The 27,587-nt window shown below is 43.0% G+C and overlaps 1 protein-coding gene and 2 long non-coding RNA genes across 3 annotated transcripts; 1 reads left to right on the top strand and 2 right to left on the bottom strand.

Moving 5' to 3' along the window:
- Positions 1–2,249: 2,249 nt before the first annotated feature.
- Positions 2,250–9,239, bottom strand: LOC307214322. Its single transcript, XR_013837910.1, has 2 exons — positions 2,442–9,239; positions 2,250–2,383 (listed from the first exon to the last, which is right to left on the bottom strand). It is a non-coding gene; the product is annotated as an uncharacterized lncRNA (long non-coding RNA).
- A 5,669-nt stretch (positions 9,240–14,908) lies between these two features.
- On the bottom strand, positions 14,909–18,004 carry LOC307213626. Its single transcript, XR_013837600.1, has 2 exons — positions 17,843–18,004; positions 14,909–15,221 (listed from the first exon to the last, which is right to left on the bottom strand). It is a non-coding gene; the product is annotated as an uncharacterized lncRNA (long non-coding RNA).
- A 3,624-nt stretch (positions 18,005–21,628) lies between these two features.
- FOS (Fos proto-oncogene, AP-1 transcription factor subunit) lies at positions 21,629–24,893 on the top strand. The gene is made up of 4 exons (XM_079970696.1): positions 21,629–21,941; positions 22,590–22,835; positions 23,195–23,302; positions 23,414–24,893. The coding sequence occupies exons 1-4, from the start codon at positions 21,801–21,803 to the stop codon at positions 24,020–24,022; spliced, it is 1,104 nt and encodes a 367-aa protein (XP_079826822.1). The 5' UTR covers positions 21,629–21,800; the 3' UTR covers positions 24,023–24,893.
- The last annotated feature ends 2,694 nt before the right edge of the window (positions 24,894–27,587 follow it).

The raw sequence follows: 27,587 nt of genomic DNA, 5'->3' as shown, positions 1-27,587 counted from the left end.
GTGCGTGTGTGGCACTTGAGTGCTATATGCGTATGACTTGGCTGATGCCACTCTTTTATGAAAAGCAAGGAAGCTTTATTTTTAAAACAAAAAACCCCCACACAGATGGAATCCTTGTCCCCGCTATTTATTGGGCACAATTTGTGTGGTGAATTACCAGCTGCCCATCCTGTGCTTTGGAAAAGGTAAGCTAACACATGCAATAAAATACCAGTTAACAGTAATCGAAACAGAGAGTATTTTTGCCATTTAATTCTCAGTTAATGTTTAAAAACACCACACAAAGATAGGTGTCACAAGATCAGACTCTCCAAAGTCTCAGTCTCCTTGGTTAGGCTTAAAGGTACATTGCCACTATCAAATTCTTTCAGCTAGCTGATTATGGAAATAAGGAAGGTATATCGGGAAATGGGTTTACCTGAGCCAATGTGTAACTATCAGGAGATTTAATACACAGCTAATTACTACAACTAGTTTCCTGCTTGGACTGCTGTATTTTTGACTCACTCTGGGAAACCTGGGCCCTATCCATGGCATGGAGTTGCTATAGAGAGCATCAAAAGAACACATGGATTGTAGGATCAGACCAAATGTGTCCATGCAAAATCTCTAAGCTTTTCAAAGGAGGCAGGACAACAAATTTAACAGCAGACACAGTAAAACAGTCCTCACTTTCAAGTGAAATCCCAGATAACATTTTAAATACAGAGAATGTGCACATGGCTTTTTTACATCAGCTCAAATGGAAAGATCTTACTACAGTTGCTTCCAAGGAAACTCAGATTTTAGCTTTTGTGTCTGTCTGGAAGAAGGGGAACACCAGTTACAAGCCATCATAAAACAAATATATCACATTCACCAAAATGATTTCCAGGGCTTCAAAATAGCCTTTGCTTAAGGAAAAAAAATACCCCCATTAACCAATAGTTACAGTATGTTTTCGTTATAAAAATAGAAATGAATGAGACATATGCTTTACATGTGAGTTGCAAGTGTTATGTGTATTTATGAGCTTTGCTCCTGTCACATAACTCCCTGGGCCTAGGGGCTTCTTGGATTTCATCTCTGGCAAAGATCCGTCTTGTCCCAATTACAGTTCCAGTAATTTCCCTGGCAGAGCCTATATTCCCTCATGAGATATTTAAGAGTACGTACATATGATAATTCAATATCATTTGGGTGTTTTTAAAGGGGCAGCTACCGGAATATCACTTTCTCTGTTCATACTATGGTAAATTGGTAGAAGGGCAATTTGTTATTGTCAAGCTCCTAGAATACACAGAAAACCCTCATATCTGCTTATATGCTCATAAAATAAAACAATTGTATCCAATCTGCCAGCAGTTGGTGGGAAATGACCAGAGAAATCAAGCTGTTTTCAGGTTAAGAAAGCTGGACCATTACCTTAAGTGGCAAAATAGTGAGTTGCGCTGTAAAAAATAAAAATCATTTCCGGACAGAACACAAAACTGCACAGGACAATGTGCAGAATTTTTAAAATGCCTTCTGTGTATAAACAAATGCAGCTCATGCCAACACTTTTCATTACATGTATTGGCTATGCAAACAAACAAACAAAAAAACCACGAAACTAGATATGCAATAAAAGAAAGAAAAACAAGGACAAGGATTAAAGATTAGGCAAAAATAATCACTGATTATAATCAATGGGAACAGAATGTGAAAAAAGACAAGGCTATGTCCCAGATTTCTTAGCACTATAGTACTCCAGTTTGATGAAATCATTTTTCTCTCATTTATTCCAATATTGAAAATGTCTGTAGTTCTTCTCCAAAAATAGATCATCTGCTAATCTGACATGTATACTAGGCATTGCAACCTTTTGTTTAATGATGGACATATCACATGTTGAACACCACCACTTACTTGTCAATCTACATTTATGATGTTTCTCCACTGTGATATCAATCTGCTAATAATCAAGTAAAGGACTGAATGTGTATAACAGGACATTCGTTGTTCTTCTTATTATCAGCATAGCATAATATGGCTCCGTATGCCATGCCACAACATACCATTCATTTCTTACATCCCCAAGATAGCCGTGTGCAGTGGGAGAAGGGGTGCACAGTGATTGACCATCAATCTGACACAATTAAATTAAATTAAAAGTTGCACAGAGTACAACTTTTAAACCCTTCTAGAAGAAACAGCTATATACCGGTAGATTATCACTTTCATCAAGGCTTTTGTCAAGTTGTGGGTGAACAAATCCGACGACACAGCGATTCTTCAAACAGCTCTTGTTTATTCAGAGGCCAGAACAGAACTGAACTGAAGGGCTCAGTCAGCCTGCTTATATAGAGCTCCAGTACCATGTTACTGTAACAACTTTCTAAAACTATCCAATCACTGAACATCACTTTCGATCCTTCATTTGCATAACTATCTACAGTATCCATCCAATCACTGAACGTCACTTTCGATCCTTCATTTGCATAACTATCTACAGTATCCATCCAATCACTGAACGTCACTTTCAATCCTTCATTTGCATAACTATCTACAGTATCCCCCTGCTGGCCCAGGGTGAGAACTTCAGTACACAACAGCTTTCTTTTACAATGTGGAACAAAAGTCATATTCATAAATGTTCTTTTTCTGGTTAACCTCTGTAAAATTCTGAAATGCTATTTGCTAGAGCATCAAAACATGTCACTTACTAAACTTCCACATGCATAAAAATGGGAGTGCATGAATGGAAAGTGGTTGATACCTAAACTGGATGTACTTACTTCACAAAAGGGAGCTTGCTCACAAGGGCCATCATATAATGCTACTGAATAATGTGATAATTAAACGCTGACTGCTACCCTCAAACCATCTAATTAAGGTATGTTTTACTAAAGTATGTGGTGCTTCTGAGGAAGAGATAGTCTGCAAGGGGCAGCCACCGTATTTATAAATAAGAAAGAAAGGGAATGCATATTATTAATACCACAAGGTAATACAGAATGCATTTTACAGAGTATCAGAGCCATATGATAATATTCATCCAGAAAACCAATTATCTCAAGAGTGCAAAAGAAATGAAGAATCACAACAATGAACAAAAAATAAAACCTATAAAATCTACATACAGGTGGGAAAGAAGGAAACACCACACAGCACATCAACACAGCAGTTATCTCTAAAGGAAACATGCAAAACGAATGGTGGCTTGTTAGTTCAATCTATGGTTAAACCTTATTTCTTACACTCATCACTGACTGAGGGGAAATCAATTGCAGATGTGACTTAAAGAGAAAAATCAATGGATTAAAATACATTTTTAAAAATTGTCAGGACCAACCCAAGACTTTTTGCTGCCTGAAGCAAAGGAAAGGTGGCGCCTCCTCCCTTCCCCCTCCACATACAGAAGCCAGTGGAGACCAGCAGTTCATTCATACTTCAGCACTAGCAATAGGACAGCATCCTCCACAGCACCAAAGGACAACAGGTTAAGTTAAAGGGAAATGGAGAGCCTATCTTCCATTGCTGCTCCCTGCCCTTGAACACCTTCTGCCTAAGACAGCCTCCTCACTTTGTCTAATGGTAGGGCCAGCATGGCTACTTTTGTATTTCCAAGTCCACATACCATCTCTGAAAGCCTAGGACCTAGGTACATCATGAGTTCATTGCTGTAAGATCAATTGTATCATACACCAAATGAGAAATATTTATTTTTACCACCACTGATTGTTTCTACCTGACTGAACCAGCAAAACACCAGATATTTAGTAAGTCTGGGAAAAGATTAGGAATTACGCAAGAAGATAATAGTGATGTCATATGAGTAATTCACTGTCTGCTCCAGTACACGCTTAAATCCACTGATGAACAAGATTAACAAACTAGATGACTGGGGATGTTGGACAATATATAGTATACTGCATAAATAAATGACTGTCACATATTTGCTTATGGGAACCCTCTGTGAGAAGAGATTTAAAGTCTGAAAACAAACACTTGAAACTCTAGGAGCTTGGAATTTCATATGAAGCTAGGGTTAGCTAATAAACACTATAGCTAATAATCTGTAATCTAGAACAGAACAAAAACATGTAAGAGAAGACATTTGACTGGAAACAAATCAGCCTGGCCTACTTTCATGACTTTAGCAGAAATTTACAGACATCGGCTGGTAAAGTTTTTAACAGCATTGACCTAAGTGTTACCACCTGTTAATATCTGCAGATTAAAAGCACAACAGCAGGGAGCAGTAATAAAAAGAAAAGTGACACCTCAGCAGGGAGAGATGAATGGGTTCTACTCAGCGAGAAACGATGAGTAGAAGTTGGTGGGATAGTATATGATATCATACTACATTAGGATAAGAGACGAGATTTTACCCAGCTGTCTGTATTCTGCTAATGGCTTTTGTTTTTAAGTATTGCTACCTTCCCAAAAACTTTAGGATAGGGCAAGCTGCGGGTCCAAAGAAATAAACCGGCTATAATGTGTTTAGGTGCATATCTAATATTATGGAACATTTAATAGGTGATTCCTTTTTCTAAGGCTGGATACTTCTCAAATTCTGCTCAGAATGCACAATTGTGTGCCTGTACTTCTGGATTTAAACTATACACAGAATACAGTCCCTAAAATATTTCTGGCAACCTTCTTCAAAAAGGATGGAAGTGATAGCTGAGAGAAATATTTATTTATTTATTAAGGAGCATTTGCATTGCCAATGGAGGAAAGAGAACTGCAGAGTAAGGTAACAAGCCTAGACTTGTCCTGAATAAGATAGGACAATCAATCAGTAATTTCTACCCTTTGCATAAGAGAGGGACTAATGTCAGATGTTCAGACCCGCATTCGATTAAAAGTGCAGACTGATCCTACCCATGTTTGCTTAGAAGTACGTACAATGGAGTTCAGCAGAGTTCACACACACCCCAAGCTAGTGTTCAAGATTGTATTTCCCTATGTCAACAATCACTTCCTCTTTTTTACAGCAACTTATCACTATTTCAGAATTGCTGCCTAACCTTCTACGTCACTCTCCTGAGGACATGCATCTTACAGACTATAGTTTTGTAACATATTCATTATGATGAAAGGGAGTTCATAGATTGCCGTGAGAAATTGCTGTTAATTCCCACCCCACCCCAGGTTCAGGGTGAGGGAATCCCCATATGTAAGTACTATACTACTTATTAGCAGATAGGTGTGGTGCAAGAACAAGTCTGAACTGACCCTGCAGTCTTTTAGCAAGCAGAGGATATAGAGATAAAGAAAAACTTAAAGCAACAATTACAACTGCAATCTGAGAGAATGCAGTGGCATTTGACAGTTCAAGCAGGCATATGGTGCAGAGAATTACCAAAACTGGGCCAGTGCCCAGATGCCTGTACTTCAAAACTGATAAGTTATCTCCCTTCCCAACAGACAGTATTCAGTCACTAGTTTATCAATTGTCATAAATGTCTAAGTATATATACAACAGCATTTGGAAACGCGATCCTAGTATTCCTGGGAATTACTTGTAGGTGGGTCTTCCGTAATCAGACTAGTAAATTTAACTCTAATTCAAATATCATCATGAGTCAGCCCTTTAAAATCCAAAGTTCTGAGTTAAAAAGGAATGATATTGTAGAAATAATGAATATACACTCATATTATTTGCCACCTGCTATATAATCTTTTTTCCAGGGTCTAATTCCGAAGCATTTCTGCACACTCATGAGGGCTAGAAGCTTATTTGAAGCAAACCTCAGATTTCAAGATTACCATAACTGTAAGGACTGGAGTGCTGAAGCTAACACAATTATTGTGGAGTTTACAGATATAATCACAGCAAATAAAAATGTTCACTGGGATTTTAACTACTGTGCTCTGCAATGTTGATTAGACAAAGGCCATTAGAAAACCAAAACATTATACATACCAAGTGGGTAGTGTGATAATTTTTCATAGGTCCAGCTTTGACTGATTGGTATTTCTTAAACAGGCAGGCAGCAGAATTGATGGATAGGTATATCTTAGCGATATAAATATGGCAAAGTAACAAAGAGCGCTTTGCTACAAATAATAATTTAATACTGCTTTTTAATTGTGCTGAATATGTCAATAGACACACCATACTGGCTGCTGCCATTGAAACATGCTCAGAAATTGACTGCTTTAACCTCTTACTCTCTGTTGCTGAATTGCTGATTGCTGAAACTGAGTTTGTAATTTATAGAATAATACATTGACTCTGAACCATTGATTTAACCAGGAATTTTCAGCAGGGTGTGTGTAAAACAGCTATGTACGCTCCAAGGCCATATAGTGAGTAAATTTTAAAGCAATTCTTGAGTCTGTTAAAAACAAAACTACCTTGGCTCATGGATTTGCCATAACACAATTCCAAAGCAGCCGTGTGAGAATATAGAATATAAAACACTTGGACAGTGTCTCTCCCCCATACCCAGACCCAGTATTCTTTGATAACACTTTAAACTGCTGGTTCAATTCAGAACTAAGATGAGATGAGCTGACCCATGGCTATGTATTCAAGCAAAGCAATGCAGATGTTAACATTTGTATACACCCTCCTCATACACATTGACAAAATATATTAAATGGAATATAACAGAAATATCAGATAAGCTACCATTGCAGTGAGATATTGTTGGACTCCAGCTCCCATCATACCTGACTGCTGGATATCCACCAACATCTGAACCTAAACAACATTTAAAAAATAATAATAATCAACATGACTACTAATTATTTTGTCAGTTGGGGCACATGCTCAAGCCGGCTTTATTTCTCTCTTATTTTTTAAGATACGATTTGCTTTATCTTTTTATTAAAGGCACGAGGACAACGCTGAATTATTATTTTTTTTGGGGGGATGCAGGGATCACGGCTTGCGTTACGTAAGAAAGAGCAGAAAAGACTTGAGTCGAGAGCCGCGGGGGTTGTTGTTGATCGGTGCGTCAGACTTGGGTTTCCCTTTTGGTGCGTGCGCGGCAGACAGCGCGAGTGCGCTTCCTCACGTTTCGCCGCTTGAGGCAGACACGACAGGATCCACCCCCTTGTCCGTCCCCACAACGAACGTTTGCCGGGATCGACCTCTGGTCCAGATCTCCGAATATTGTGAGGCGGACACACGCTGTATTGTTTTTGACACTCGATTGGGAGCCACCCAGAGTGGCTGGGGAAACTCAGCCAGATGAGCGGGGTATAAATAATAAATTATTATTAATTATTATAAGAGGGAATCCCGATTTCAAACCGCCCCACCCCCACCAGTCGCTCCCGGAGCGTCACTTCGAGACACCAAAGCCCCCGGGATCTCAGAAATCAAAACAAACCAGCTTCCCTCTCGGTCTCTCGCTGTGGGGCCGCCGGCACCTCGCCGCCCTCAGCCCTCGCTTTCTAATTACAGCTCCACCCCAAAACAAAACAGACCTTCCGGCTGCCATGGCAACCGAGCCCTACCTTCCCTGCTGCTTTGGCAACGGAGCCCCACCTCCCTGAGCTGCTATGACAACCGGGAGCCTCCTCCTCCTCCTCCTCCTCCCCTCAGCGGGTGACGCCGCCGCCTGCGTGGCTAACGATTTCTGAAGGGGAAGGGAGAAAGAGCGATGACGTTGCGGAGCTCGTTTCCGTGGTTACTACGCGCTGACGTCGGTGTGTTTTGTGAGCGCCCAACGTTCTTGCCGTCGCCAGAGCAACGTCAGTTAGCCAGCCAAAGCTCGGCAACAGGGACGGGATTGGCTGATGCGCAGGAGAGGAGTTCTGGGATTGGCGGGGCGCTTTGCTCAGGCCTGAACAGGTGGGCCTACCTGGCCCTGAACCTGCAACGGGGGTTAGACGGGGACGGGAGGAGGAGGATAGAAGCGTTCGCACGGAGTCTCTGGACTGTTGGGGGAAAGCTGTTTACATATGGGGAGAAACAGACCTCATTTGCCTCTTGAGGTCGTGTGTATCGTTCTGGTACCATGGACACGTGTTTATGCACTATCAAGTATTGCATACCTTTAGGATTCCTCAAACTTCTACGACTTCTCTATGGGATATCAATTTTATTCTCTCCACCCCCACCCCCCACCCCAGTTTTGGTCATTAATTTTTATCAGTGCCATAAAATGCGGAACAAATGTATAACTGCCTCTTGTACAACACCTGTGTGTTGAGGCATTATGGATCTTTAAGAATTAGCACCAAACCTGCAACTAGATTGTCATGTTTGATGATTTTGTATGTATACTGTGAACAAGGAAGTGGGTGATATCCTCAGATGTAGCAACCTACATGTGGGTTTTATGCTAATTGTCTGTGGGGGAATGGTGCATTTCTTTTAATATGGTAACATCTATACATTACGTTTAACATATTTTGTTTATGTGTCTGAAGAGGGTGTATACACATGAACATCTGCATCACTTATTTGTGTACATGTTTATGGCTGGCTACACGCCTGAAAGTCTTGCATGACATTCTGTGTGTATCTATTCATTCCTCAACACATATGCGGACCTATGCAGTTTAAAATATTGCTTGAGTAGCCATTCATTTTAATTATTGTTCTGTATTGGTTTTGAATGTTTTTATGTTCTTGTACACCACCTTGAGGTTTTGCAAGAGGGCTTTATATAAATACTTTTGTAAATCAATAATAAACAAACATTTGCATTAATGTGTATTCATTACCCCAAGGAAGAGATCATTTTATGCTCTTAACTTGACCATATCTTTTTCATGCTGAACCCTTGCTGTGTTTCTCTTCACTCGTTCCCACCCACCTGTGCTGCCCAGTGCTTCCCTGCACTTTTAAGGAGCAGCTGTACATTGTTATTTCCTCTGTCCAAAAACACTAATAATTTTGAACTATGACAGGTACTATAGGTAAACAATACTTTATCCCAGTAGCACAAATGCCGCTTTCAAAGGGTAGGTCAGTTTTATTGCATGTCTGGTTCCTTGCTGCTGTGCGGGTGGAGCACCATTCGTGGGTAGCATATCTGCTTCCTGCTTGGCCCAGGGATGGGCACTTACCTGTATTTGATTGACGATCTTTCCAGACAAATAAATATTACTCAGGTGTTGTGCAAGATCAAGACAGGTTTTCTTCAAGTAGCACTTCCGTTGCTGGCTCATTACTCTCCATTTGTGAATTTAGCACACGTGCAGATGCTATGCAGAAATTAGCTACACTTTTGGCTTGTGTATCTTGTAATATGTCTTTGATAGTGTTATCTATGAAAGTGCAATACCATATCCAACTTTAATAAATGTTATTATGTTTCTGAGGATTCAAACATGGCGCACCGTTCTGTCTCTTTTTTTTATTCCCCCATTGCTCATATTTCCAAAACCTGACCTCTAGAGAGGGACATCAGACTTGGTACTACTTAGAAATAATCCTACAGTTGACTTGTTCTTCTAAAGACACAGGATTTATAGGCATATATCAAGCTGTAGCCACAAGTTATACATCATCATTATGATAGCACATTTTCAAAGCTTAGCAGGGTCTGTTACGGTTTCAAGTTGGAAGGGAAACCACATGTGGAGATTCCTGCATTTCAGGGGGTCGGACTAGCTGTCCCTCAGAATCCCTTCCAACTCCATAATGCTATGATTTTTATAAGAAGACATTTAAATGTATTGTTTAGAGACGTTATGCCTCTGAATACCAATTGGTGGGAACTGCAGGTGGGCAGAATGCTGTTGTACTCATTTCCAGCATGTAGGCTTTCTGCAGGCGTCTGATCAGATGCAAACTGGACAGGCCATTGGCCTAATCCAGCAGGTTCATCCTACATTCTTACAGCAAAGTATATGCAGATCCACACCATAGGTTGAACTCAGCTGCAGGCTGCATTTGGGGAAATGAGATTTCATAATGAGGGATAACACTGCTTCCTAGTGAAACAAAACCAGTTTCTATAAGGTTAGCCATGTTAATCTGTTATGGCAAAACCAACAAATCATCTTTGGGCACCTTAAAGACTAATTAGTTGTTTTACGGCACATGTTTTCATAGACTGGAGTGAATGAAAGATAATGCAAAAACAAAACTGGCAAGTCTTTAAGGTTCCAGAAGACTCTTCTTCATTTTGTTTTTTGTTTTTTTAGTAGAATGGCTTATAGCAGTATTTCTGTGCTTGAACACCCATCTCATGACGTTAGAAAAGAAAAAGTGATGAAACACTGAGGACACACCCTTATGTACAGAGAGAAGAACCCTTTTGTAATATTATTATGCTGGTGGGGAAGGCTATCAAGTTTCTGACACACATCTGTCTTTCCCAACTTGTGAGGGTCACTGTACTGGACCTGTTTGGAAAGACACTCAAAGTGAAGAAACCTGCTCAAGGAGCCTGAAAAGCTGTTGGCAGAAAACAGGCATGTGATAGGCAATTATTATTCTTTGTCTTGCTGCTGCAAAGGAAATCAGAAATGGACAACTGGCTGGGAAGAAAAGATAACTATAAACTTTTCAATACCTGTTTCTGCTAAAAATTTCTCTTCTTCCCACCACCTTTTATTGCCACGGGAAAAGGATACAGTATTCCCATACAAAAAACCAAAACCAAACAGGTAAGATTGCAAGTAGTACAGTAGACTGGTGTTGCCATCACTGGGTTAGATGCCAGTCTAGGAGGTTAAGTGGTACAGCAGGTTTAACTTGTCTCATTACACACCTGGAAGTTTTTGAAGATCTGTGTGAGCTTTCCCTGAAAGTTAATCTCCGGGAACACCCAGCACGTGAAATAGTTACTCCCTTCTCAAAAGGCGTGGATTGTCAGTAAACTTGTGGACAAACGCCGGATCCCTTGGCCTGAAGCAAGATGAGCGACGTAACCCCATAGTTGCCTTTGACTGGACTTAACCGTCCAGGGGTCTTTTACCTTTTTTTACCTTTACCTACATATTAAATAGCTCTAAAGTTTCCTTAAGACAGGAGTAGCCATCACTTCAAATGTGAATGCTGAAGCCAGAACAAGCAGAAATAAACAAATGTTGTTTTGCTTCAGAACTGTTAGAATTCCCTCTATCTTACTCACTGCAGTAACGTTGCTAATGTGTCTGTTTGAAGTAACTGCAGGACGTCAAGGTCCATACATTAGGTGGTTTTAGTGAGTAGACAAGAATGTGGGTCTCGATATAGCCCACAACTTTTGTTCCTAGAGCCTTTGCAAAGGCAAGTTGGGGCAGTTCAAGATGACTGACTGACAAATTTCATTTTGCCCCTTAGAAGGCAGATCCTCTATAGTAGATGCAGCTAGGTAATTACATCATGCTGCTTTTTGCTTGGTAGCCCAGGCAAATAAAAGTATTTTCAATTGGTATCTGAAACCCAACAATGCAGGAGGCAGACACACCTTTGAGGGGACAACGTTCCAGAGCCAGGGCCCCATCATGGAGATGAACCTTCTATGCATCCTCTCACCCTGAATCCTGGGGGGGGGGCAGGGGGAACTATTAACATGTTGGTATTGGAATTGATGGTGGGGTGGGGTGCATTTGGTGTTCTGTCTCAGACAACAAAATGTCTTGACCAGGCTCTGTTGCTTATAATATCCCAAATAACCCCAAGTATAATGATAACTTGTCAAATATGAGACTTCTGGTTCTTTGGAAATACATTGACTAACTCACTAATTTAGCTATCCCATGCAAGGCTACTGTATTGAATGGGTCTTCTTCTCAGTGTGGTAGATGGAAACAGTCTTCAGAGCTTCCAGTGTCCCATAGGACAGCTGAATGGAACAATGTATCTATGACTTCCTTTCTGGGCAAACGGATGTTCCTGGAAGTACAGTACAGTATGTTGTGCATGAACTCATGCCTGGCACTCAAACATTAGTTCTCTTATAGCGAAGCAAAGTGGATTTCATCTTTCCAAGACTGTAGAGCAGGGACTGGGAATCCATGGCCCTCCAGATGTTTTTTAGACTACATCTCCCACCACCTCAGACCATTGTCCATGCTAACTGGGGCTGATGGTCTGGTCTGGAGGGCCACAGTTCTCCCAAACTCTACTGAAGAGGGCTGAAGACAGTTTGCATCTAGTTGTTTTAAGTTGTGTTCTGTGTCAGCAAACAGCTCTTCCAATTCTGAAGCAGAATAATTATTTCTGGATGTGGCAAAATAAAAGAATCATTTCTGAAACAGAAGAAACAGAGACATCTGAATTGAGGACTATGACCTATATTTTGCCGGAAATACAGACACCAAAGAACTAAGAGACTGTGCTTGATAGCATGTCATAATGCATTTTTATCGTTAAATATTAGCTTTAGATAAATAACAGCAGCCCTCAGCATCAAATCTACAGGAAATGTTAACAGCGGCTAATCCTTATCTTAACAGTCACAATTTTTAAGTTGGCTATTTATGGCAGGAAAGAACAAAGCAAGCAATAGCTCAGCAAACGTCTCAAAGCTGCACAGTAGTTTAAACTGGTTATTGGTTATTGGGGAGGTGCTTCATCTTAATTTTTGAACTGCTAAATATTGTCATAACTCAATTCAGTGCTGTGATTAAAATAATATGGGAATAAGAGGTCTTGTGTAAAGTAAGATAAATTTCGTTCTTGGATAGCTGTGACCAAGCTGACATAGGATTTGGATGTGACTTATTTGATTATTATACTGGATCCACTTAGAACCGTCTTCTAAGTCTGGTATAATATTAATAACATTGCATTTACCTTCCTGATTGGAAGGTGAGGAATGACACATGGATTTGCAAATAGTGGAGCCCTCAAATGACCTTTGTCCATTACAAATAAATGGACTGTAAGTACATTAGGAACATGCAGTCACATCATACAGCCGTAGTGCTGTAAATTACATTGAATACCTCTGTGTGTAATAATGGGCTAGGGTTTACAGTTTGATCTTATGGGGTTGTTTTCAAGTTCCTACTGTGGTTCTAGAAAGTACAGTACTCCTGCTGTTTCCTGTATTTGGAACAGGAAACTATTATCTTACAAGCACCAATCAATTCCTGTAGCATGGGTAGCGTTTTATTCACGGGAAGATTCCAAATATGCTCAGTGCTCTTGAGTTCCATGGGATTTGCACCTGAGCAAAGGTACATAGGTTTGCCGCTTTAATGTATTTGAAAATCCCACCGATTCTTGCTTCCTGGTCATTTGTTTCACTTGCCATTTGGGAGGACCACAGACAGAAATAGTGGAAACATACCTCGGGCACTGGCTTGAGAAACACAGTGGTCAGTTGCCAAGAAAAAAAGTATGAAAAGCTACTGTACTGGAGACAGGAAGGATAGTTTTCTGAGATCTCCCCTGGGGGCTGGAGGGCATGTGATATGTTTTGAAGGGCAGAGCCATGTTATGCTTTGGGCACACTATCATTTTATGAAATCTTTAAAGACTGATTTCTGTGTCATAAATATGCTGCTTGTGATAGCCTCTTTGTGATAACTTTATGCTACAGCCACTTTAACATGAATAGTTGTTGTAATTCTGCATCATGATATTCCACAGCAGTGCACACATTCCTGATGGTGACAGCTGTCAAATGTCTTCATATGCTGTGGAAATGTAGTGTGGTGTCTGTAATACGACAATGAAGAGGACAAGTCATTAGAGAAGAGAGGCTGTTTCAAGTGGTTTTATCTGACAATCATAGCGTACAGAATAGGCCTTGCTGGTCACAAATATGGACTTGGCGCAAAACAGCAGCGGTTACCCACACATGCACACACAAACAAACATATTTCCATTTCTTTCTCATCTGTTATGAAAAGGAAGCCTTTTTATATGTAATTGGACTGCCCACGTCCTGCTTTCCTACTGTGGATTAGCAACACAAGTAAATGACACAATATTGTACCATTACTCCTATCAGAGAAACATGTATGTCAGTCCTTGGCTAGAAGATTTTAAAGACACTGCTTCTAATATTTATTTATTTTGGCAGTTCACAGGAAGAGGGGGCAGAACACATTTTGTCTGGAGTATCAAAATAAATGGTAAATAATGTGTGACTCCTTTTAATTCCTTAGGCTATGAAAGTACTGAAAGATGTCACTGGAACATGGTACAACCCATTTGCTTTAATAATGGCTATTCCGAGCTGAAGCATCATTTAGTTTCAGGACACTACAGGAAGGAACTGAGAACTGAGAAAATAATAAGGCAACAGACCAAGTAACTTAAAATCCATGTTGTCTTATTCCTGTGCCAAGTGGCAGAGATTTTGGACTGGGGGAAGTCTTGGGCAGTTAATGGTCTCCCTTAACCTAGAAAAGGCAGAGTGGGTAAAATTCTCGCATAATGCTCTGCTCATTTCATAGTGAAAATGGCAGTAAGGTTGTGCTGGTCTTACCAAATCTCTAACTTCTCCACCCTCCACAGCTACCTCTGCCAAGTATAGTTTTGCTATAGTAAGAGACCTACCTCCTTAATGAATGCTCCAGCTTCAGAATGAAGCTAGCTGGCAAAGTGTAGACAGGGATGGGCAGACAACATTAAATGTTTTAATTGCCTGGTGAGTGACATTTGTACACATCAGCAGGCATTTGTAAAGTCTGTGTGCAAAGGTTTACCTCCCTAGAGAGCATCAGCCACTCACTCCACCTTCACTTTTGCTTTTAATTGTTATTTTTGCCACATCATAACAGGTCTCCTTTGCTCTCTGCTTAAACAAAATGGGCAAGCTTCCAGCCAAGGCTACAAATGATGTAACCTGTAGACCTTTGAGAACTTCTTAAGGGGAAGAAGAATACTTGTGGGCCAGGGTGGGGGACTTCGGATACTTAAGGGGCTTTTTGGTCAATTTGTATGTCTCACAGGTTTAACAGTAAACTTTTATTAAGTTAACTAGACCACAGAGCAGCATTTGAGTGAATGCTATGATAGTGATCATAATACCACCTGCACAGAGAATTTATTGTGATATAGTAGGAAAATGTTATAGAGCAGGACATCTTTGGAGAGACCAATGATGGGTTTATTGTTCTGCCTCTGAAGTTTTATGCAGCTCAGGGGTCTTGCTTTAGGCTCATATATACAAACACCAGTCAGATTTGGATAGTATGCATACAGCCATATTCAAACACTCTCCTGTCTCCCCTAAAAGCTTTGCAGAAGGGTAGGAGAGACTACAAAGGGGACTGTTTTTTTGAGCTTCTCCTGCATCTGGGCAGAGGAGGCTGGAAACAAAAAGATGTGTAGATTCTCCATCTTTCCTGAAGTCTGAGCAGGACACAGTGCAGCTGGAGAGTCAAGAACGGTGAAGGTGCTGTGGGAGACACAGGAAGGGCATGGCGGGGGAGAGAGAAATATGTCTTGTTAGGCAGTAGTAAACATATTTCTATCCTTGTTTTCATTGTCAACATATATCACGGAGGGGATTTTTCTTCTTCCTGCTCCATCACCTGTGCTTTCTCTGTCATTTGAGGTCACACAACTGCAGCTGATGCTCACAATGTATGCAATGCTGTGAGGAAACTACAAACTCATAATACTGTACATCAAGTATTCCTGATATTAGAAATTTATACTGGATAGGTGTAATCCTTTTAACTTTTCCTATTTATAGAATCATTCAATGGTAGAACTGGAAAGGTCTTCAAGGATCATCTGGTCCACCAAAACTATACAAGCACAATTTAGTAACCTGTTCTAGTGGAACTGTTTCTTTCCTTCCTGCACTATTTTAACCAAATTACTTCCAAGCAAGCAAACCAAAACAAAACCTCCACTCAGCTCTGAAGCTCACTGGGTGACTAGGGGTCAGTCACTTATCTCTTAGCCTAGCCTTGCTCACAGGATTGTTGTGATAACAAGAGGGACAAGGGAAGAAGTACGCATGCTGTCTTGAGCCTCCTTGGAGGAAAGAAGGGACATAAATGTAATCAATAAACAATAAAATTAAGTAGATTAGGGCTTTATTTTGACTACTATGCACTTTGGGTTGGTCTAGTTTGCGGGCAGCAATAAAACACATGAAGATGATGAACTGAGTTAAGAAGTCCTTTAATGGCTTGTACAAATATTTATTTACAAATTAGCTTTGTCCTCAGACCATTGTCTTCTGTGTCCAAACTGAAGGTTGCTTCTGTTAGTTATTCCCAGCAATGAGCACATTTGGCAAAAGTCTGAAAAATCTAGACAGCTGTGAGACCTGGAATGTGGTCATTTTACAATGTGAATTATTCTCCTTCACAGTCCAACTGGGTGAGCAACTCTTTAAACACTCGAGGCTTGGATCTAACCTTATCATGCTCACTGTCCTTTGCTGCCCTAGGTGATTCTGATTTAGTCTACTGAAGCTATTTATGTTCACACACTGCTTTGAAATAGTTTTGTAGTGTAGGGGTTACTGCAGAGTTGTCTGCTGGTGCTTACCGTACATGATTGGAATTACCATATGTTTCTTATTTTAGAAGACACTGTATTTTGCAGAAAATGTAACTGGAAATATAAAATTGTCATAAGTGTTATTGCTCATCTGCTCAGCCCCATACTCAGGTCTGTTTCTTGGTCACAGGAGACTGGCACTGTATTATGATGGAACTTTGAGAACTGGCTTTTATAAACCAAAACATTTATGTTATATTATATTAATCCAGTGAGCATCTCTTTCATAACTCAGCAAAGCTTGATATAATATTTCAGCCATGTACCTTATTTTTGATATGTTGATAGGATGACCTACTTTAAAGGCTGCTTTCAACATGGCTTTTTTGCAGTCTTAAAATACATCACAATGCAACTTTAGACTGGAGGTTATATGAGTGCCTATTTAATTGCTGACCAGAGTTCAACTGACTGGCTGACTGGATTCTTCCAGACTTGTTCGTCTCTTTACATCCCTGTACAGCTTGACGCCAGAGATACTTTGACGTAACATAAATTGTGGTTTTAAATGTGGAGTATGCTGATTGGTGTGGGGTATACATTTCTGAGAATTGCTCTACCTAGTGCTTGGGACTTAAGAAAAAGCTATAGAACTGAATCTGTGTGACGACTTGTTCGTCATGTTGGACAAGTTACTTTCTCTTGGCCTCAGTTGCCCGTTTGTATAATGGCAATAATAAGGTCAGACCTTCCAAGTCTGGAGCAAAGGCCATGTGACAAACCATTTATGATTTCAAAGAAAACAACTAACAACGTGAGGTCAAAGATTAACCGATGAGCTATTTGAACAACAAAATCATCTACTGTACTGTATTTCCTTTAGAAAAGGATCCTTTGTCCTTAGGCTAGAACAACCTGGGACGGGAGCTTGTCGTATTTTGCTCTTGATGGGTGAGCTGGCAACAAACACCAGCAGGCCTTAAGCAATTTCTAGCTGGTGCAAGAGGAGGGCCGCGTTTCATCCTGAGTTTGGGCTTCTATCTCTCGGGGGCCTGGGCCGATTTATGTAATCCGGGGAGCCAGAAAATCGCCCCCATGGACCTGCCTCGCCCCACCCAGGAGAAGAATCGCTCCACTCCCCAGGGCGAGGCGCCTTAGCTGCCTGTCCCTGGCGCTGACGGGGACACCTCGAAATAGCAGCTGGCCCGATTTCCCCGCCTCGCCTCCAGGGCCCAGATCCCTCCCCGCATGGCTGCCTTTCTAGCCTATGAGCTCAATCGGCAGGATCGGGCTGGGCGAAGCTCCTCCCTTGCCTAGAAACTGCGCCGGGGAGAGAGCGAGCTTCTGTTTGTTGTGCCCAACGCGCCACCCGGCTCGCCTCGCTGCTGCGGCGGCGGCGGCCACGCCAGCTCCTCCCCGGCGGGCGAGTGCGGTCTGGCTGGCTGCCTTGCCGCCTCGCTCCCTCCCTCCCTCCTCGCCGGCTCTCCGGGCTTCCCTGCAGAGGACAAGCGCGGATCATAACAAATCCCAGCTCCGGGAAAGGAGAGAGTCCTCCTCTACCTGTTACCGCAGCTCCCTGGCAGCCTCCCAAGAGCCCCTACCGGCCGCCAGGCGCAGGCTGGGCGCATCCCAGCAGTCCCGGCCGGGTCCCTCCTCCCTCCTGGCAAAGCACTCTGTTTCTGGGACATTCCAGTAACGGGGAATAGCCGGAACCCCGCGCGCAATTTTCACCATTCTCCTGGAGAGAGACTTTTGCATCAGCCAGTCCCTTCTCCCAGCGAGAGCCCCCGGGGGATTAAGTCAGTGTCTCGTGATCGCGGCACTAGAGAACGTGCAGAATATTCCATAGCTCCGTGCTCTCTCTTTTCAGGAAGGACGTTAGGTTATATTTTCCATACATAGGGCGCACGTGCGGTATTCCTTCCCAATCCAAGACTGCACGCAGAAACCATTTGGGTCCTCGGAGACAGGAATTTTATTTGCAGGAGCAGTAAATATAGGTTCCCATGGTAATAGCTCCGCGGTTTAGGTTGCATACCATAAACCTCAGTTTATTTGCTTCGGTTTTGCTGCATAGAAGCGGCTAAAAGAAATGTAGAGTGAAAACGAGGCCCCACTATGGGAAGAAAAGCGTCGTGCGGAGATTACTTTGAGATGTAGCCTCCAGTCTGAAGGAGTGTTCTGTGTGACTTAAAATCTTGCTCTCTTATCAACACAACTGTTTAAGTAAAAAAGGGGGGGCTTCTGAACCACTTAGTGGTTAATCTGGTGATATTTCCAGGTTAAACTGGAAATCTGGGTATCCTGCTGTGATAAATCCAGTGCCTGCAAGGGGAGCCTGAGTCTAACTGATAAAACAGACTAAAGCGAGAGATAATAAAGTATATAGTAGTTGAGAGGATGGGTAATGAGCTGCATGCAGATTATTAGTTCAAATCTTAGCAGTGCTGTGAATTTGGTGGGCTGCCTTAGATCACTGGCTATGTTTGATCCTCTGCACTATATTATTATTTTAATTCATTAATTAAGCCACTTTCTAGGACTACTTTCTCACAAAGTAATGAGCAAGGGAGTGAGAGACAAATTACAATATAAAAATATAGTCAAACATGGGTGTAGCCAAGGGGGTGGGGCAGCAGCTGCCCCCCAATCAATAAAAATCAATACAAATACTTAACTAACTGAGGTTTGCCCCCCAACAAAAGCCTGCCTCCGCCACAAAAATCCTGGTTATGCCCATGTAGTCAAACAAATGAGAATCTACTCTGGAGATCCAAGCTGTTTATCATATAAGTTGAAGGCAGTTGTAAAGAGGAAGGTCTTTGGGAACAGAAGTTGAATGGTTTGGGGATCACCACTGAGAAGGCCCATTCTTGCATACAGCAACCTAACTAATCTTGACTGTGGTAGATTTTAGCATACTGACAGGATTATATCAGTGAAGATGATCTTTCAGACAATCTGTACCCAAGCCATTTAGGGCTTTAAATTGAAATATTATTATGTGGATAATAATTCTCAATTGTGTTTACAATGATATGCAAGAATCTCTGTGATAATCTATGTGAAGAGCTCTGAGCACAAGGAAAAGTGTGAAATTCTTATTGCGGAAATTCAGCATCAAGACATTTGCTTTATAAGTCCTATTAGAATATATTCTGGTGGTTCCAAGCAAGCCACAGGAGGTGTCCACCTGGAATGAACCTTCCTCTCATAAGCCCCTAGTACCTAACCTACAGATGATGACCTCAATAATGACCTAAAACCATTCTAGAAACCCCTGAGCAATCAGTTTCTCCAGTACTGTGTTGAGTAAATGGTACATGAACTGCAGTGTTGGTTTCTTCACATGCATTTTTGCATGTAATTACTAGAAGGTAAAATGCTGACACAACTGAAATGAATGGAAGTTTTGTAACTGTTTGTAGTGGAGGCAAGGATCGTCCCTTGCATGAACTAGAACAACCTTTGTGAACTGGAATGGGAAAGCCTTTAATTAGGGCTGCCTATCATGTTACAAATTCCAAAGAAAATGAACAAGCGATAACAATTATGGAAGGCTAAGACAGATTATATAATACATGGGTTTGCAGTCCACATGATAATATTTTCTAAAATTTCACAACGAAAAGTTACCTTAAAATGTCCTTAATGTGTGTAACAGTCTGAACCTATGCATGTTTACTTGGAAGTAAGTTCCAATAAATTCAGTGAGACACTTGTGGGTAAGTATACATAGGATTGCAGCTTGAAATACTGAATTCAGGGGAATATCATTTGCTATAACAATGGTTCTAAAGATTAATAAGAGCTCAAAAGCGCATCCAAGTGCAAGTAGATAAATAGGTACTGCTCCGGCGGGAAGGTAAATGGCGTTTCCGTGTGCTGCTCTGGTTCGCCAGAAGCAGCTTAGTCATGCTGGCCACATGACCCGGAAGCTGTCTGTGGACAAACGCCGGCTCCCTCGGTCAGTAAAGCGAGATGAGCGCCGCAACCCCGGAGTCGTCTGCGACTTGACTTAACAAGCAATATTGAATTCACTTGATCCTAATTGAATACCTTAAAGCAATATTGAATTCACTTGATCCTAATAAGAAGTGAAAGGGCGATAATGAACAGTTATGTGCACTTACACTTAGAAGTAAATCTTATTAAGTTCTGTGGGGTTTACTCCCTGATAAGTGGGTATAGGATTTCAGTCTCACCAAATTTCATTCCTGTAGTGTGATGAGTAATATTGATATTAGAAAAGCTTTGTTTGGTTGTAAATGTAACATTCTTAAACATGAACAAACATAAAATAGAGATTTGATAGTAGTGTCAATATTAACATTTTAAATCCTTGTAAGAAGAACTCACCAGGCCCAGAGATGTGGGTGGCTTCACTTACGGCAACAGGAAGGCTCAGGGCATTATGGGCAAGACTGCTCATCTCATTTCTGAGACAGTAATGTGGGAATAATGACCACTGAGGCCTGCTGCATGTGTGAATATGATGAGGACTGCATTGCAGAAGAACAAACCTTGCCCAGAATAAATAATAATTATTCTCATATGATCACTGCACTCTTTGGACTTAACACCAAACAGCAGAAAGGTAATTATGTAGTCCAATGTAATTGAAAAACTAACCTGTGAGTAAAAATCTGTTCTGTATCCCCCATTTAATCACCTTGGCTTTATGCTGCATATCATCACCCCTATTTCGGAGTGGGCAGAGGACATTCCTGTGAATGCCAAATCATCTAAAATTTAGAAATTCCAGAGCTGCTGATCTTATGAGATCATAGAATCAGTGAATTCGTGAAGGTTTATATGACTCTCCTTGTGGAGATGATGGGCAAAATTGCATCTCTGTCTCTTTAAGCTGTCACTTCAGTGTCTGGTCAGCAGTAAATGGGCAGAATCTGCATACAGAAGCCTTTGCTGCGGCTCTTGCTGCTTTTACTCTCCACTCCCCCTGCCGTTGCTACCACAGGCACGCACCATCCCTTGGCCTCAGCCCTGAAGCGTTCCCGTCAGTTACGCCCCCTTTGCACAGGATGTATGCCATATAAGGATATTTACGTCAGGGGTTCCCGAGCTTAGAGCGAACCATTTTGGGAGAGGGAACCGAGCCCCTTTCCCTGACTTTTAAAGGCTGAGACCCGCCGCCAAACTTCCTCATAATCTCCGCGACGCTTTGGAGACGACCTTCAGCTTGTTTTCAGAGCTATTCTGCTAGCGCCAGGCACTTCGGGCCGTCTCAGAGGTCGTTCGTGACCGCCGCTGCTCCCCTCCCATGAGGATTGGTTTCGCCCGTGACGTCGTCTCATTCACAAGTCCTGACCGTAGCGAATAAAAGGCGGAGGTGCCGCTCTTTACTCCAGCAGCAGTGTGGCTGAAGCAGGCAGAAGCATAGAAGTGGCTGGGGTTTCTAAGTAACCCATTCGCTTAGCCGAGGACTCGCTCAATTCGGATACTTATCTGGGAAAGATATACCACCCTGAAGGGCTTTTACACCCCCAGATTAGCCGACATGATGTATCAGGGCTTCACCGCTGACTACGACGCGTCTTCCTCCCGCTGCAGCAGCGCTTCTCCGGCTGGGGACAGCCTCACATACTATCCCTCACCAGCGGACTCCTTCTCCAGCATGGGCTCGCCTGTCAACTCACAGGTGAGGAATCGGGGGGCTGCTTATGGCTCACGGGGTGTCGGGTTGGGAGAATAGCTGCCTATGTCTGCTTCTCTGTCGCTATAGGGTTCAATGACAGGACCCGAGCAGCTCCTAATGTTGATAGCTGAGGCTTGGGAGAGCTCCCCTGGCCTGTATATGATGCATGCTTTTCTCTTTACTTTTCGATATATGCTACATTGTATGGTGTGTTTCCAGCACCTCTGCCCAGGGAAGGCGGTATTGACCATATAGAAAAAGAGAAATGGGGGTGGTGGATGAATCTGGCTCCTGTTTGGTGCTATAAATGATGAAGGGGTTGGGGGCTGGAATGGATCTTCGCCCGGGAGGTGTTCTGCAGCGGGTGCGTAAAGCGGTTTCATTGATAAATCGCGGCTTCATTCAGGAGACTCCGGAGCGGCGCTTGCGTCAGCGCAGACGTCAGAGATATTTATAACAAGCCCCTGTTCATGTGTAGTCTGATGATGGCAGCAGCAGCGTCCGAGCCAATCTTGCCCCAGGGACTGCAGGCCCAGCTCAAAATAGCGCACCGGCCTCTGGGGCTTAGAGCTGTCATAGCGTGCATCGCATTTCTCTGACCCCTTCCCCCCAACTTGGTAACTAACAGGGTCTCCTTTTGTGATTTTCCAGGACTTCTGCACGGACCTAGCCGCCTCCAGTGCCAACTTCGTTCCCACCGTGACTGCTATTTCCACAAGTCCAGACTTGCAGTGGATGGTGCAACCGACTCTGATCTCCTCAGTGGCCCCTTCCCAGAACCGAAGCCACCCCTACGGGCTCCCTGCTCACCAGACCGGTGCCTACTCCAGGGCTGGGATTGTCAAGACGACAGGAAGCAGAGGCCAAAGCATCGGCAGGAGGGGCAAAGTTGAGCAGGTGTGTGTTCAGCTTTTGGCTGCAATGAAGCCTCTAGAAACCAGGAGAAGAGGGAGAACACGAGAGAGGGCTGTAGTCTAATTTACCAACAATATGTTATTATAGCTCAAAGCCTATTTCTGGCTAAGCGGGGTGGACATTTGGGACATCAGATAGCTGTTCCCTTTAAAGGACAAAGGGCATAAAGGCGGTTTTGCAAGCGGGTGGAGATTCCCCCCCCCCCTTTCGGATCCGTAGCAGTATCTGGGTCGTTTGCTCCATGCAAGCGCAAGAGTTGTTCCTGTGATCCGAAGTTAGGGAGCGCACTTTCTGGTCTCAAGCACTGGATACTGACGTCCACGCTTGTTCTCTCTCCGTAGCTGACACCAGAAGAGGAGGAAAAGAGGAGGATCCGTCGGGAAAGGAACAAGATGGCAGCTGCTAAATGCCGCAACCGGAGGAGGGAGCTGACGGATACCCTACAAGCGGTGAGTATCTTCGGCCTGGCCGGCGATCCTGCCCGGCGCTGTCCTTTTGCTTTCTCTCCCGCCCGGAGGAGACTTTAGCTGACTCGCCCCTCCCCTTGCTTGTGTCCCCAGGAGACCGACCAGTTGGAGGAGGAGAAATCCGAGCTGCAGACCGAGATCGCCAACCTGCTGAAAGAGAAAGAGAAGCTGGAGTTCATCCTGGCCGCCCACCGCCCCGCTTGCAAGATCCCGGAAGAGCTGCAGTTCTCCGAGGAGCTGGCCGCCTCCACGCTGGATCTGCTGGCCGAAGCCCCCGTGGCCAGCTCGCCCGAGTCCGAGGAGGAGGCCTTCGCCCTCCCCCTGCTGCACGAGCCCAGCCGCGCCGCGCCGGTCAAGGAGAGCAGCGGCCTGGAGCTGAAAGCCGAGCCTTTCGACGACTTCTTCGCGCGCTCCACCCGCGAGACTCCCCGCTCCGTGCCGGACATGGACCTGTCCGGCTCCTCTTCCTTCTACGCGGCGGACTGGGAGCCCCTGGGGGCCGCGGGCCACGTGGATCTGGAGCCGCTTTGCACCCCGGTGGTGACCTGCACGCCGTGCCCCAGCACCTACACCTCGTCCTTCGTCTTCACGTACCCCGAGACCGAGGCCTTCCCCAGCTGCGCCGCCGCGCACCGGAAGGGCAGCAGCAGCAACGAGCCGTCGTCCGACTCGCTCAGCTCGCCCACCCTGCTGGCCTTGTGAAGAAGGGACGCCGGATCCCCGAGCCGTCGCTGCGGGCCTAGGGGCATCACCACGGCGGAGACCGAGCCCACCCGCCCTTGCTGCTGCTGCATGGGGCTTTAGGCCGCCAAGGAGCCGCGCTCTCCTTCCTGTGGAGCTCCGAGATCCCACCCGAGGCCTAGGGAAAGACGAAGCCCTCCATTCCGGAGGTTTGGTATGGGCAGCCCACTTGGAGGGAAATGACTTTGCTGGAGGGGCTGCCTCGCAGCCAGACGCCAGGCCTGATACCTCTTCCAGAGATGTAGCAAAACCGCATGGAATCTGTCTTGTCCCCCATCAATGAGAACTAGTAGTTTCGTAGCATGTTCAACATGGCTGGGTTGGTGACCCCCTTCCCTCCTCTTTACTATTCACTAGCATTAACTAATTAATCTGTTGGTTTAATGATTGGAATTCTTAATATGGTGCTGGGTATCTTCAACTCGTATCTAGTGCAGCTGACTAACAATAACTACTGTGTTCCTGGCAATATCGTGTTTTGATGACTTAGCAATGACCCAACTTAACTGCGAAAAGATACCTTTTTATTTTCTAGTAGATTAATAAATAGCTATGTTGTCCATGTACTAAAGTTCTCCTTGTACATCAATGTTCATTGTAACTTTAACTGATCATACATTGTTGAAGTGGTCTGAATGGTTTGACATAAGTTTTCCATGAAAACGTTTTTATTGTGTTTTTAATTTATTTATGGATATATTTAATTTTTTATTTTAATTTTTTCTACCTTGAGGTAATTGACATGTGGAAAGTGAATTTGGATGACATTTAAGCATTGTTTGCTTACTGTTCAAGACACTGTCAATAAAGCATTTAAGTTGAATGCTATAAAGACTCTGGAGTCTCTTTACTGTAAAACCTTTCAAGTAGCAAGGCTTCAATTTAGCACAATCCATGTCCAAATCTACTGTGGTTTGCTGGAAGGGGTTAGGTGCTGGTAAATGGGACTACCATAATCCTTTGTTTAAACACACATTGTTGTTCAGCACACTAGTATAGGCATACATAAAATTTTAACACCCAAATTTACTAGGAAGTAAATCCTCTTTGTTGAGTTGGACTTGCTCCTATGTAAGTGTGCTTAGGCTTGCCACCTCATACAAAGTTTCTATACATTTCAGGTGCACTCTTGAAAAGGAACATGGGTTCAATTATCGGGAATTGGAGGCAGTGAAATATCTCAATCATACGGTGGAGAAATTACACTTCCTTTAGGCTTGTGATTATTTCTATTCTGATAATTGCTCTTTCGTCACATTAGACTTCCTGTTTCCTTCTCCCTGAGTATATCTGACTTTGTTCTTTTATCTTCATTGTTTCCTACATCTCTGCAATGTTTCATTTTCCTCTGCCTCATGTCCTTCATCACACAAACACATGAGAAAAGCTTTCTTCTGTTGCCTGTTGTGGAAAGGTGAAATGATGTATTATTGAGTTTTGTTCAGCTGCCTACCACAAAATGGATAGTTGAGTGCTGTTTTGGACAGAATAGTTGCATCATCCCAATAATCAGTTTAAAGTTAACATGCCACCTAAAACTTCACTACTCGTATGTCAACCCCACATGTTCAGTCCTTCAAACAAGGGATGCTGGTGGTGAATACCAAAAGAAATGGAACCACTGAGAAACAAGAGGGGAGTCAGTTGCTTGAAACAGCAACAGAAGAGTGCTCTAGCCTATGGGAAGCCTGAAAACAGGACCCCAGTGCATCTAGTTGGCTGCTGTGAGAACAGGATGTTAGGCCACTGGCCTGATAGAGCAGGGCTTCTGTTAAGAGGTAGCAGCATGCTTGGGGGAAAAGCCACAAACTTTGCAGAAATACACTTTGTTCTAAAGAACCTTTGTAAGATGCCCTTCCAAGCAACCCAGTAGAATGTTTATAGAAGGTGACTGGAAAAGAAAATGGGGCGTGAGAGGGCAGCATGGAATGGAATATCCTGGGGAAGGGCATTGCTGGCTGTCTCTTGTTCTGAACAGGAATGCTATACTGAGTAGGTCTTCCTTGCATATTTGTGGCAAAAGCTCTTTTGTGGCCAACATTGCTCTCAGACACATGATCCCTGTGGATGTGAGGCATGCTCACTGAATTTACCCCAAGCCCAACAAAGGACTAGGCTCATAGCTTCCTGTTTAAAGAGGCTGATATGGCAGACAGCACAATCCACACCTGCAACTGTAATGCTAACCCACTGTGTCAGCTGGTACTTCCTAGCCTGATACCGTGACTACAACTCTACTTCTGGCATGGAGAGAAACTTCTGTACACACAGTAGTAACAATTACTACTCACATACGTATGTACTGCATTACATAATAGGTGTACATAGAGTTGTGTGTTGTATCACAAGTAAGATAAATTGGGTCTCACATGATGTGAAGATGAGCAAGTTTCATCCCACATCTAAAAGAGTTCAAAGTTGACAGCTGATGGTACACATCAAGGCTCTAGAAAAGGTGTTTTTAGTGATATAGTGCATATTCTCTAGAACAGATACTTGAAAAATATTAAGGGAACACGACAGACCCAGTAACATGTATGTAGAGCCAGATCTAACAGTATGCTAATAGTTGACAGATCATATGCAAAATGAAATCTGGTACCCTAGCCACAAAAATATTAAATGAAAGTCACATACTTATAATTTGCTCTGATATTACCATTATGGGGGCCCCGGGGGACCATATAGCTCAGTGGATAGAGCACATGCTATGTGAAGAAAGGCAATGTAATACATGTACTCTACAATCAACTCCATGGCATCTGCAGCTTGAAATACTTGGTTGCAAGTGATGTGACAAAAGTCTCTCCCTAATACTATGGAGTGCTGCTGCTAGTCAGAGAAGTTGGATCAGACAGTGGCTCTCCAGAGTCTTAGACAGAGACTCTTGTCACATCACTTGGGACTTGGGGGTGCCAGGGAATGAACTCAATAACAGCTGGGATGGATGAATATCTAGTCTCTTGATAAATAGTTTCTGGCATAAGAGAGCTTCCTGCGTAGTACAGGAACTCTGATGCTTTCCTATTATTTCCAGAGGGATATATGGTTAGAACTGTCCCTGAAAATGAATAGGGAAAATAATTTTGTATAAACACCAAAGATTCTGGAAGCTTGCTCTCTAATAATAATAATAATAATAATAATAATAATAATAATAATAATAAATTTTATTTATATCCCGCCCTCCCCAGCCGAAGCCGGGCTCAGGGCGGCTAACAACACTAAATGATCTACAAATTTACAAGGCCCTTAACAACTTGTGTCCAGGATATCTTAAGGACTGCTTGATGCCTTATATCCCAATCGCTAATGTTTTGGAGGGAGCCAGTTATTTCCCATGACTGAGACACTTGACATAACCACCAGGAACTATGCCTTCACGATTGTGGCTCCAGTTCTGTGGAAGTACCTCAGGTTTTTTGGAACTTCCAGTGCTTCGTGAAGATTTAAAAAATAATCAGAAGGCATTTCAAGCAAGCTTTTTTAAAAATGATACTTAATCTTCATTGATTTTATGCTGTGT

Source organism: Podarcis cretensis (assembly GCF_951804945.1).
Source record: "Podarcis cretensis genome assembly, chromosome: 1".
In the NCBI taxonomy this organism is placed as follows: Eukaryota; Metazoa; Chordata; class Lepidosauria; order Squamata; family Lacertidae; genus Podarcis; species Podarcis cretensis.
Note: the sequence above shows the minus strand (reverse complement) of the source record. Positions and strands in the feature narration are given on the sequence as shown.